Below are 13282 nucleotides of genomic sequence, written 5' to 3'. Positions count from 1 at the left end.
GTCCGTTAGGTTTTGCGAGACAGTGATTTTTTCAGGATTAGCTGTGGTGCTAATTCTGCCCTGAATTTATCCCAGTTAGTATGGGCAAATGGTCTTATTCTGCTGGGTACTCGCTTTTGCAGTTGAGAGTTTAGGCAAAGTATAAGTTCAACTGCGAAGTGATCGGACATTTCTGGTAAAGTTTTGCACGTTAACACTTGCAATGTCAGAGTCGAGTCTGCGGATATTAGAAAATAGTCAAGTATTGACTGACTTGCAGGCCTTGTGGGTGTGTCTGGCAAGATCATCTCAAGCTGGTTTAATGGACTTTGATTATGAATCCATTTTTCGAGGGCAACCCCATTTCGGTTTTTTGCCAAATGGCCCCAGGAAGTGTGCCGTGAGTTGAAGTCCCCACTAAAGATTAGGTATTTAGATTCTGACTGGAGATCGCTCAAGGTTTGTAAGTCTTGCCCAGTTGTTCAGAGGGAGAGTTACATTTTATGTAGACTGCAGCTATTAAGATGCGTCTATTATCGTTAGTTTTAACTAAGGCCGCTGCCGCGGAACAGGTCTGCAGGGTTTTGATGGAGACTTCCTCAAATACATAGTCTTTTCTGACGAAAAGGGCGGTACCGCTGTTGGTGTCGTCCCGGATAATGTTATATCCGGTAAAATCAACGATGTGCCTGCTTTTTAAATGTGTTTTTGAAACACGGAAGAAGTCTGCTTTCAGGGAATTGACCAACTCTTGTGCGGTGGCACGTTGGGCGTGTGAGATCAAGGACGCGGATTTAAAAGTGACGATTTTTAACTCCATAAACTCATCAAAAGTTGGATAGCGGCTAATTGTCGCTGTTCATTTGTTGGGGTCGAAGCGAGCGTTTCGACCAAGTTTTTGAAGGCCAACTTGTTGCCTTGAGGGGCTGTAGTTCTAGGAATAGTGTTCCTGGTTGTTTGGGTAAGAGGAGTTTGGGGGGCTGCAGCTCTACAGAGAGTATTCCTAGCTGTTTGAGCGTAAGAAACGCCCGGTTTGGCCAAGCTTTGTGACATCTGAGTCACCGCTTGTTTGGCTTTCATGGTCTCGGCATTTTTTTTTTGCCCTGCCAGCTTCCTTTCTGGCAACCATGTCCTTGTATGCCGGGCATCCGCGGTAGTTGGCGGTAGTTGGTTTGTCTGCGGTGGGATTTGGGCAATCCCCTCGCACATGGGTTTTCGTGCACCTCACGCACCGGTGCATGATGGAGCAATTCATGGCGATATGCCCGAAGTTTTGGCAGTTGTAGCACTGCACTGAATCGGCTTGATTTTCTCAACCGAAATTTTCTGGTGAAGGGTATATTTCACCTTAAATGCTTCATTTAGATCTTGTTCTGGCTCGAAGGTAGCCATGAACAGCCCCGATTGCGACTTCAACAGAGGCGCCAGGTTCAGGCTGTGAGCAAGTTTGTCGCCTCGCGTGACTAGATTTGACACGCTTTTCAACTTTAGGTGCGGGTACTCTTCGTTGAGTTCGCACATTATGTCAGTCGGGTCTGTCTCTCTATGAAGATCACGGATGACTAAAAACTGAGTCCGTATTTTTTAGGGTTGCTTTTAACCCTTTCTCTTTCAGTATCCTCAAGAATTGAGGAACATTAATTTTATACCCAGTGATGGGCGAAATTTTTGCCTTTTTTTTGGCGGGTAGCCTGGGGGGAGGGTGCTTAAGGGTTTGCCGGAGGGGCATTAACTCTGCTTACACTCACCTTTTCTTTGTTTTTTTTCCTCCGCTGGACGAAGTTGAATTCGTCGCCTTCCTCTTCTTGGATGGCGACGCACATCGCTCCATCTTGATTATGTTGTTGCTCCTTCACGATGATGTTTTCGTTGTTCGCGTTCTCCATGTAGTAGATGTTGTCGTTGCTGCTGCTCCAACGTTGCGATTGGCATCATCCCTTCGAGGGATGCCAAGCGATCCTCTAGCTGCTTTATATCATAATTTTTTACTGACAGTTCAGCTGCTGGATCATCGCGGACTTTTCTTGTTTTAGCCCCTCTATTTTTTCGAGGAGGGTCGCGTTCATTGCTTGCAGCTCTGGGGAGCTGCCTTCTTCTTCCGACGACATCTCCTCGGGGTGTATCATCTTACACCTCTTGGCGGACATCCTGTCCCAAGCCCGTAATTGCTGCTGTGCGCAGTAGCTCTGGAATGTAACACAATTTTTTTAATTTAATGTTCTTATAATAGTTACCTTTTTCGGACGTGAATGGCACCATTGTTCAAAACGTATACTTCCTTCTGGATTCTTGATCAGCTTCTGCTCTTGATGACTGTTCGCTTCGAGAGCTCGGAGCGAACTGTAACTGTTTTTGGGCCCAGTTTTTAGGGGCCGTAAAATCTTCACGACAATTTTGCATTCTTGGATTGCAATTAATTTAACTATTCATTTCTATACTGTCGGAAAATTTAAAGTGCCAAGTTTTCACCAATCTCTGAATAGATATTGTGAGAAAACTTCACCTGCAGAGGTGAAGGGAGATTACCATACATAAACTCTCCAATGGTCGTTTGAAATGTCCCAATTTGCAACAGTTCGGTGAGCGGACGTCATCTTCGAAGCATAACTTTTAGTGAGTGAATTACACACTCTCTTCAGTTGCGAAAAGTAATTTTCTTTTTCCAGATAACATAGAAAACTCCAAATAGCATTATTTTGTTTTCATACCGTACCATCACGAATGGTATTAACAAAGCCGCGGAAGCTATTATCAAAGTCGTTCCCATGATTTATGTTCTTCCATACATTGAAGTAATTCACATTACGTTGTTGCCTCTTTGCGGACTCAATTTATTTTCCATGCGAAGACATCCAGACAATTGCCATCCACGGTGATAGTGATAGTAATGGCAATGGCATTAGCAATCAATCCATTCAAACAGAGACACATTTTCCCCGACAATGATTTCAACCATAAATTTTCAAGTAACTAACGAGTTTGCTGTCCAGTTGCAAACTTGGAGCCAATCAAATATTAAATCTTTCTCTTATATGGGCAAAGTCACACATGTGCAACCGTAAACTCCTTGCCCAAGGCGGATTATACTTACCTCAGACCTACGGATATGCTTTAAGTCATTTGAAAAAGATTGATTGATTGATTGACTTGTTATGCATTTTAAGTTGATATTATACATTAAAGCACATCTTTTAACCTTTTTTCATTTTGATTTTTTCAGATGCACCGTTGTCCTGTTCAATGCGAAGAAGCTTACTCAGTCGTATTTGGTGAACACATCTCGGAAAGCAATCACAGCTGTTGCATACTCGCAGTGCGGAAGGTAAAATTTTTATTCATGTCCATATCCTAACAAACATCATTTTCACCCCTACTTTTGTAAGTAATAACCTTGACAAAGCCTCTCGGTGAAGAGTGAACCGCGAATGATCGGTACACGTCGGGACATACTGAGAGTCCCTGGAGCCGTCGATAGCTCTCTGTCGACGTCGATTAAGTGATGTGAACCTAGCTCTGCCAAGGTGGTAGTTGTGACGTGTATCAGCAACCAGCTCCTTTGGGACCCTCTTCGGGTAGTGTACATTGAATCGGTGTTGTTAGACCACGTTGCCCCAAGCGAGCACTGATTCGTCCAATGCCGGATAGGCATCAGCTCTGTAAATGCTCCAGGCCAAAAACTCGCCATAGTGAAAGTTCCCGAGCAATATGAGAGAAAACTGCTTAGCAGCGGTAAAATCAAAATTGGATGGGTAGTATGCAGGGCACGAATGCGGATAGTCCCCACCAAATGCAACAGGTATCCTGTGACTATGGGCCGGACAGGAGGACAGCATGCCGGAGATGCGGCCAGGTAGGTTCATCAAGCGAAGACCTGCAATGAAAACGAAAGTTGCGCTCTCTGCAGGGATCGTGGCACGTCTGGTGAGAGCGTCGCACACACTGCGTGCTCGGGGCAGTGTCCAATTTTTAGGGCGGAACTGGAAAGGGCTAGGGCGCGAATGACATAATCCGCATTTTACAAATTACCATGCACCGGAGTGCAACCGCTCACCAGTTGCTAGCGCAGTTCGTTGCGGAGGTAAATACTAATCTAGTGCTATTCAGCGAGCAATACCGAAACAGGGACCCGACTTCTTAGCATCTCGACATATCGGGCATCGCCGCCATCTGGGTTCGGGACGACGTTCGACGAGGGAATGGGTTTCTCTGGATTTGGTGTTTACGGATAGATCAGCAAAAAGGAGACTCCGCAGCGCGATAAATAAAAGCAAAGCTCGCGGCTGGCAGAACCTGGTTAACGAGGTGAATGAAGACTTGTGGGGACTTGGCTATAAGCTTGTTATCCGGAAAATCGGCGCTCTGTAGAAGTCCTGCATACTAAATACCGACCAAATGGACCGCATTGTACGGACATTATTCCCCAGACAACCTGTACGGGTTGACGACAATAGCGCGAAAAGCGTCGGGGATTGCCCCTTTTTCACCAAGAGAGAGCTCGCAGAAGCGGCTCTCACTATGAAAAACAAGAAGGCGCTAGGTCCTGATGACATCCTAGTGATGGTCTATAAACTGGTGTTCTGCCAACGGCAAAATTTGCTGCTTGGGGCATTCAATGCTTGTTTGAAGAAACGAGAGCTCCTGTCTGCATACCGACCACTGTGTATGCTTGACACGGCCGGGAAAGTGCTCGAGAAGCTCATTAGGAGTAGGCTCACTGAAACGATAGTGCTCCTCATAACGCTTGATATGAGAAATGCAGATATGCTAGGTACGGAACGATAACTATATTAGCTTCCTCGTTCAAATCAAAGCAGCAGCGGACAGGGCTGCAGAATTTCGACCTGGAGTCGCCGAATATTGGAGCCCTATATCTACTAGGAGACGTTTTCTTATGAGAGCAACGCAGTCGATTCTGCTCTGTGGCGCGGAAGTATGGGCTGGCGCCCTTGAAAAGGAGGTACATCGTAAGAGCCTTGCTCAAGTGCAGAGATGGGGAGCTTTGCGAGTGGTGTCTGTTTATCGCACTGTCTCAGAACCGGCGGTGATGGTAATCGCGCAACCTAATATCGATCGCGGATATCTTCTTTTCGGATGTGATCAAGGCGTGTCACGCCACTAGTCCAACGCAACCTCTTCGTCTCCATTATTGCAAGACTTCGTTCAATGCCTTTTATAGTCGGTTAACAGTCAGACCGATAGAGGGTGATCAGAAAGAACACCACTTGTGGAACGCCACTTCATTCACGATGCGCTAATGCGTGAAACGATTTCATAACTGAGTTTTCCATTGCCTGACAGCATTGACTTGAAGTATTTAAATCGCTCATTTCTGGGGAGGTCACTTCCACTGACAGTGATAGTGCCTGTTTCATGGGGACCTGTCGTCAGAAATTCAGTTTTATTCAGATTCAATCTGAGACCATGAGGCGATCATTCCATTTTTGGACAAGTTTTTGCTATTTGACGCCAAGAAAGCATCCTCTGCATAAAGCAGTGTATAGGCCGCTGGACGTAGGATGTCCCGTGTGACCGTGTCCATAACAAGAACAAAGAGGAGTGGTGAGAGGGACAGATACACAAAACGGTTTTGATACATTCACCACACTTCGGAATTTACTTTTCGGATCGTGGTAGAGCAATTGAACGCAGAACACTAGTTTTTCTGGTATTAAGTATTGCCGCAGGGCATATCAGATGAGTTTGTAAGGCACACGGTCAAACACTTTCTCCAGATCCAAAAATGCAGTGTAGAGAGGGCAATGCTTCTCACGGTGTTTCTGGTTGAGGAACCGCTCAACGGAAATTGCGTTAGTAGTTTCGCAATGCTTGACAAACCTCACTTGATTCATGGTTATTTGCACGATGTCGTGAGTACGGTTGTCAAAAATGCGTTCAAAAATCTTCATGATATGGAACAACAACCGGGTAAGATGTAATTTGAATATTCTGCTGGACTGCTTTTCTTATTAATCAATATTTGATTCGCGGGGTTTCTAGCGAAAAGGTTAAAGGAATTCAAACGCAACACCGTTTCCGACACTTGTAGTGATTATTTTATTTATCAAATATCGATATTTCGGGAACAACTTGTTCCTTTCTTCAGTGCAGAGGTGTATATGACCGAAACGGTGTTACGTTTTAATTCTTTATATCTTTCTTTTTTTATATAGTGGAACTATGGTATTTTCTTGCCAGTGAGATAGTGTCCTACCTTCCTGAATAACCTGATTGAAGAATTCATAGAGCCACAATTTTGGGTCCCAGCTCTTCGCTTTCCAGAGCTCAAATGCGATGTCGTCAGGTCCTGTTGCTTTCCCTGATTTCGTTCGTTTTATTGCTTTCTCGACTTCAGTCGCGCTGACAGGTGGAATTGTTTCAAATGTTAGCAGTTGTGTGAAGGCGGAGGATGACCAAAAGCAACGTACCGTGCTTGATATTAACACAACAGAAGTGTTTGGTATGCGTTGGTGTCGGCTTTTGACAAGTCCATATACATTTCTCTTGTCGTCCCAAGTGTCTCGTCTACCTAAAGATTTTTCTAATGGACCGCGCAGTTAACAGCTATCACTGGTTTAGCTTGCTGCTTGGCATTCTTGTAAATTTGGCAATCGACGGGAAACTTCTAATACAGGCGTATTTCTTCCCACAGACCTTCATTTGGACCTCGTCGTTCCAAAGCCAAGTACCTTGGTTAATGAACAGCTTACTAGGTTTAGTAATCCTCAGGGTTGCAGAGCCCACTTTATAGCTCGGGTTTTTAGCTTGATTCCGCGATTCTTTGACGTTTATAATGGTCAGCAAACGAGTGGGTGAGATCACTTCTTCTCTTTTCTCAGGAAATCGCAACCTCTTAATTAGAGGCAGGTCAGTATTCGTCACGTTGTTTTATCGGTGATTTTTTTTTGGGATATAGGTATGGGCTTTACTGTTCCACTATAAAATGTAAAAAGATGCGATAATCGTTTAATAAAATATGCATTGAAAAGTTCAGAGTCATGAGCGTGCTCAAAATCAACTATGCACTCGCCAAACTCATTACGTGCCCCAAATGCTTTTCCTCTCGTGGCTCGTGTCACCGCCACCTCCTCCACATTGCCATTAACATCGTTCTCAATGGTGATATAGTCATCAGTAGGCACATTACAGGTGTTCGTTTCAAGCACTTGCCAGAAGGCATCATTTTTAAGGTTTTGTTGAAAGCAAAAGGTATCTGTCTGTCTGTCACACGCGCAATCATATTTTAGCTTTTTGATTAAAAAATAAAATTCTAAAATTTAAATTGAAACAGTTAATATCTCGTTCAGCCATTCATATAAGCCTTCAATTAAACTCAGAAATAGGTGCACCTATTGGCATGAAATTTGATAGAAGGGTTGGTACTGTGAACCCTCAGGCAAGCGGTGAATTACATTGCTGTACGTTGGTCTTAAGGAGGGGTTTTTTCACCTAATATAACTACGCGGGATATCAAAAGAAAAGTCTCAGGTATTACTACGAAGCAGGTATTAGTTTTGACATTGTTTGCAAAGGGAAGGAATGCGGAGATCTTAAATCTTACTTCAATGACCCGTTCTCAAAAACTAGCCAAATGAAAAATTTGAACAAAATTATCGTGGTTCATGTGCATGGTACCTAGGCCCGGAAATAGTCTACGGGCTATGTGTAAATGGAACAATTCTTACATAAAAAATCAATCGTGTCTGAAGCGCTGACCTTCTGGTCTCTGACTTGTTATATTTGGCTTTTGGACGAGTTTGAAGTGCCATTTACGTAAATATTTTCATGCTTCCTTGGTAGCAATATGAGTGGCATATTGTGCTAGCATGGAAGCCGCGTGGCAATGCCTTGGTGTCGTTCTGCTTTTAGCAATACAATCCTTTTGAATTGTCCATATTTAATGATGGAATTGCCAGCTGTTTATTATTCTTTGTAGGTTTGAAGTAAGCAGCTAGTAGCAATGCAATCAAATAGCTGATATTTCTACAGAATCATAGCACATAGCTACTGAAGTCAGATCAATATATACCTTGATGAGAAACGATGGAACACGATCTCAGTAATTCTATCCTATTACAATCATCCTACTAAGCGATTTACTATATGAGAATTTCTGAATCGCATTAGCAAGAAGTTGTGCACTTTGTCATTTCAAATATCAGGTGTGAACCTTTTAGGGAGAGCCTCAAATAAATGAAAAACAGGTCGTGAAACCGGACGCTCAGATATGAAAGGTTTTATGAATTTCTTTTATAAAGATTTGTCCCATTAGTACGCAGCACGTAATATATGCATATATTATGTGACAATATCCACATTCAGCTGATATTGACCATCAAAGTCTTGAATTTGCGCAGAAGCGACAATTTTGACCTATTGTAACTTTGTTGGTAATAGTGCGATTTCCACCAACCTTGGTAGGATCATGCTGTATGTTATTCTCTACATTGCTCGTGCTAGAAAGAACTTAAGAGAGGTTTTGCAGCCAATTGCTAAAAATTATAGTAATATCCCATTATTAACTTTATTTGGAAAGATATCGGTATGAAGGGTATTTTGGGGCCTAGGCACCATAAATTTATAAAACCTTACTAAGATGAGTTCTTCCTTTTCTAAAAACCTTCTAAATCAATGAATTTGCCGTCATCATCATCAATATTATTTTCAAACCTTCAGGAATTTTCTAACTCAATATTTATTTTATACTTTCAGATATGTAGCTACAGGTGAATGTGGCATCAGTCCAGCAATCAAAGTGTGGGAATTGGATGGACAAAGCAGCAATGGCGAAGGCGGAACAGGTGGCACTGTGGTGGCTGAATTTTTAGGTCATAAGTACGCTGTTAGCTGCATTGTAAGTATCATTTCTCGTATTATTGATTCATAAGAGCTATTCCAGCAAGTGCCTATTAAAGGTTGTCAACATATCTTAACACAGATCTTTATTTGGCCAAGAGAGTCATTATTCAAATCAATCGAAAGCATTCTCTATCCAAATGTGAATTCAAATGTAATTAAAAACGTAATATCATTTCTAGTTTGGCTATTTCCCGCCCTGAAAACACTGTTAGCAATTATACCCTTTGGAATCAACTGTTTATCATATTTTTATGTAAACTTGTTCTATAGTTTGGCGGTAGACACGGTCTAGTGAATCAATTCTAGTTTATTCACTTATGCTAGCTTTTTTTCTGGGATGATTTTGGGAAGAAAAATGTGCTGGGAGGAGTTTGTGGTCAGCAATTTGGTTTATCAGTGGAGATGTTAATGCACCTCTGCCTAATATAAATTCAATTTACATATTTTTTTCTTTCTAAATTTTTCATTCTCTTTTACAAATTAGGATGTTGATGAATTTAGATGAGATCTCAATGGTTATAGGTTTGCTTTTCTTGTGAAAATAATAGAAATTCATTTTGGATTAATTCCGTTCTATCATTTGGTTTTCACTCTACACAGTGAAATACAATAGGATAGGCAATGTGGGATGTTCAATTTAAATTACTTTTTAAAAAACATATGCATAAAGCAGTAATCGATCTCAGTAATTTGCTTTCGAATGCAGCTGGGAATGGCATCCTTATTGAATCAAAAGGGAAGAATTTATTTACCCAGCGAAGAGCATAGTTGTTGTCAATTCTAATACAAACATAATCGTATCTATATACACATATTTATTATATAAAACAGCCAGGTTAATTACACTTTTTATAACTCAAGTACGGGTGGTCCGATTTTCATGATCTTTGATTTGTTGCAATTGTCTCCGAGTGTGTGTATGTCGTGGGGGAGAAGCTACAGCTTCTGAGCACTCAGGCCGTGTTGCCCCATTATACTCGCCACTCCCGTCTAACGGAATATTCGCAGGATTTCCGTTAGTGGATGTGATGCTACCCGTCGCAAGTGGAGAACATCGGCAGCAAAGATCTGATTCCTGATGCGCCCATAGGCGGGGCATTCACATAGGAAATGCTCCGTGGATTCCGCTTCCTCATTGCAAGAGGGCACGTACCATCTGTCATTGTGGGAAGCTTGCTCCCAGTTTTTGAAAATAGACTTAACCAATGCTACTGATATTCCAATTGTTGGTTCCAGTCCCGGCATAGGGAAGATTTACCCCTCTTTCGCTAAAGCATCCGAGATTTTATTTCCCTCTACGCCAGAGTGACGTTGAGTGAGTTCAAACGGTTTCTGTATTCCTGAACGATGTTCGACGTGACCAAAGACTACTCAATGCCTTCAATGCAGCTTGCCTATCACTGCAGATTGTGATACGCCTGCCCTTCAGCCGCTCGCCCTTAGGATCTCACAAACTTCGGCTTGAAAAACCGTTGCATATTGTCCCAAAGGAAAAGCCCACTCCGGCTCCAGAGCCCTCTTGTGTTTTTGAGCCATCAGTGTTGAAGACTTCCGTATATCCCACCACGCATTCTGCTGGGACTTCCCAGTTCTCTCAATGCTTCAGGGTAACTTTATATCTTCTTCCAAACAGATGTATGGGGACACAAGAATCGGAAGGCATTGTAAGAACTGGATTCAGTCCTCCCAGTAACTCTTCCGATGCTCCGTGCCCCCACATCCGTTGTTTCTCCATAGATCTAATCGAATTAGTCTATGAGCTGCTCTCATTGCAGTGCTTTGAATAAATATATCCAGGAGCTGCAAATTGAGTAGTGCATTCAGTGCTGCGCCGGATGTCGTGCTCATGGCACCAGTGATACCCAGACACACAGTTCTTTGCAGTGCGTCTAGTTTACGGTGAAAACCTTTTTGTTTCATCTTAACCCACCACACTACGGATGCATATACGAACATCGGCCTAATGATGGCAACGTAAATCCACATTACCACATGAGGCCTGATTCCCCATGTCGACGCAAAGGTCCGTCTGCACAACCCATAAGCTGTGAGAGCTCGTTTCATCTTTACCTCTACATGTTTGTTCCAAAGAAGTTTTTTATCTAGAGTGACTCCCAGAAATTTCACTTATTCGGAGAGTTGAAGGGTAGTACCCCCCATCTCAGGGAGGCAAAGTCCATCCAGTTTTCTCCCTTTTATGAATTGTGGTTTTATTTTAATTAACTGAAAGACCATGTCTGAGGCACCAACTGTATATTCCTACACACCGTTCCAAGATCCTGATCAACAGTAAGCACAGTCACGTCATCAGCATAAGCTTGAGCGTGTATTGGCAAATTTTGCAGTTTGCATAGTAGTGAGTCGATCAGCATACTCCACAGAAGTGGCGAAAGCACACCTCCTTGAAAGCAACCATTCGTTGCTTCTGCAGTCAGGTAGCGATCGACACCCACCTCAGCGCACAGCAATCTCTGCGTTAGCATAGCGTGGATCCATTTAATTAAAGCGTCATCACCATGCTCTCTGGCGGCATCACAAAGTTTTTGAAAAGGCGCACAGTCAAAAGTCCCTTCAATGTCTACAAACACCCCCATCGCGTACTCACCATTCAAAGTTGCATCCTCTATCTTTGTGACCAAAGAATGAAGAGCAGATTCACAGGACTTTCCACGCTGGTAAGCATGTTGGTTTTTACTAGTGAGTGTGACCTAAGTGCGTTTCCACAAATGTGATGCTCACTCTCTCCAAACCTTTCAGCAAGAATGAAGTGAAGGGGATCTGTCTGAAGTTCTTTGGATTAGAATAGTCATCTTTCCCAGGTTTCGGTACTATCTTAACTACTTTAACCTTTTGCCAAGAGGAAGGCACGTAGCCCAGAGCAAGACATCCGATCCGAGTAGTATAAGAACTATGAAAACATTGGGAAAATTAACGCAAAAAGAAATATGAAGAAAATTGATTTTCCCATACATTTTGCATCAGAGGGGCTGGATGGTATCTAGAAAATAGATTCTGTTCTAACAGTTTTTTCTAAAATTCGTCAACGAAAAATGCAGTTTGTTACCGAAGTCAGGGATGTTAACGCCAGATTGTGGAATGAACGACTCTTTCAGTTGAGAATTCCAATGTGAACGTATGATCAGATTGCATTGAAACTACTAGTTCGAAAGAATGTACCACTGTTCAATTCCCAACGAAAAGCAGTGTATGACGTATTAATGAAGGCTAATGATGATGGGAATTACGGATTTTTCCCCTAGACGTGTCCTGTGGAACTGAGAGGACATTTCGCCTAACATTGGTCTTGGTCGCTGTTCGTGCGAGATCTGGAATTGTGGGCGCAGATGCTTATTCTAGAAGGATGTGGAACGGCCGTGTTTCTGTCGAGCTATTGACGGATGAGTTCAATTTTTGTTGAATTTTGCAGATTCTTTTCCGTTCGTCTCAACGAAAGACGAACTGATTATTGCTAACCGCAAAAATTACAACTTTTATGAAAAAAAAAAATATGAACTACCTAAACTTCAAAATTCAAAATCAAATATTTAGTCCATTGCATTGTGCAACCAATGAAAACGAAGCAACCAACTATCCAACTAAAACTATAAACTCATTGGATGTTCCTGGTTTAACAACTGAAGTTTGGATCCCGGTGATTATGACATCTAACCAACCAAAACTATGTGACGGAACGCGTTTGACGGTTAGGAAATGCATGGGCAATGGAATATCGATGGTGCTAACCAACAGTTCGCCTTGCATTCATCATGACGATCAACAAATCGCAAGACCAATCCTTGAGTGTTTGTGGCCTATTTTTATTTTAACATTAAGTTGGAAAAGCATAAGCTGGTCGCTTTAGGTATGAAAGGTTTTGTGTATTTTTTAAATAAAAATATTTGAGACATTTGTTCCATTTGTATCTAGGTCACAGTCCAAAAATTCCTAGGACATAATGTAGCCGTAGGCTCGTCTCCCTAGATTATGTGCGCACTAACAAAACTCCGTTGGGTATTGTGAGTCTAGAGCATTGTCTGCTGTAGAAATCATTCTTCCACGGTTGTTAACAAATAGAGTTTAGGACGTTTAAGTAAAGTTCTATAACTAAAAATGAAAAATTCAAAATCGGTTCCTCCTTTACTAAAAGTTTTTACTGCAAATATAATTCGGCGACTACTTGTGTACTTCACCAGTGCTTGAATTTGAATTACTCTTCCACCTTTCTGGCCTTTTGTGACAAGATCTGAGTCTCTGGGCCGCCTCTTACTTTTCCAGACCATGGAACTGAATGTCAAAAGTTTAAGCTTTTTATAGCATGCTCTTCCACAAACGCGGACTGTTTACCTAGTTATTATCAGAGATGAACGGTTTTGTTCTGGCCAGGCAACTATGAAACCTTGCTACCCACAATATTCTACTCTAAAGTGAAACTATCCACCCGTGGATG

At 42.4% G+C, this 13282-nt stretch overlaps 1 protein-coding gene across 9 annotated transcripts in view; it reads left to right on the top strand.

Moving 5' to 3' along the window:
- Positions 1-13282, top strand: part of LOC119647497 (mitogen-activated protein kinase-binding protein 1) — a 394909-nt gene that overhangs the window by 354717 nt on the left and 26910 nt on the right. For all 9 annotated transcript variants that reach the window (XM_038048472.1, XM_038048456.1, XM_038048522.1 and 6 more), the window contains 2 exons: positions 3200-3301; positions 8689-8830. In XM_038048472.1, coding sequence (XP_037904400.1) covers positions 3200-3301; positions 8689-8830 — 244 coding nt within the window. The remainder of the gene's footprint in view (positions 1-3199; positions 3302-8688; positions 8831-13282) is intronic.

Source organism: Hermetia illucens, chromosome 1, assembly GCF_905115235.1.
Source record: "Hermetia illucens chromosome 1, iHerIll2.2.curated.20191125, whole genome shotgun sequence".
Taxonomy (NCBI): Eukaryota; Metazoa; Arthropoda; class Insecta; order Diptera; family Stratiomyidae; genus Hermetia; species Hermetia illucens.
Note: the sequence above shows the minus strand (reverse complement) of the source record. Positions and strands in the feature narration are given on the sequence as shown.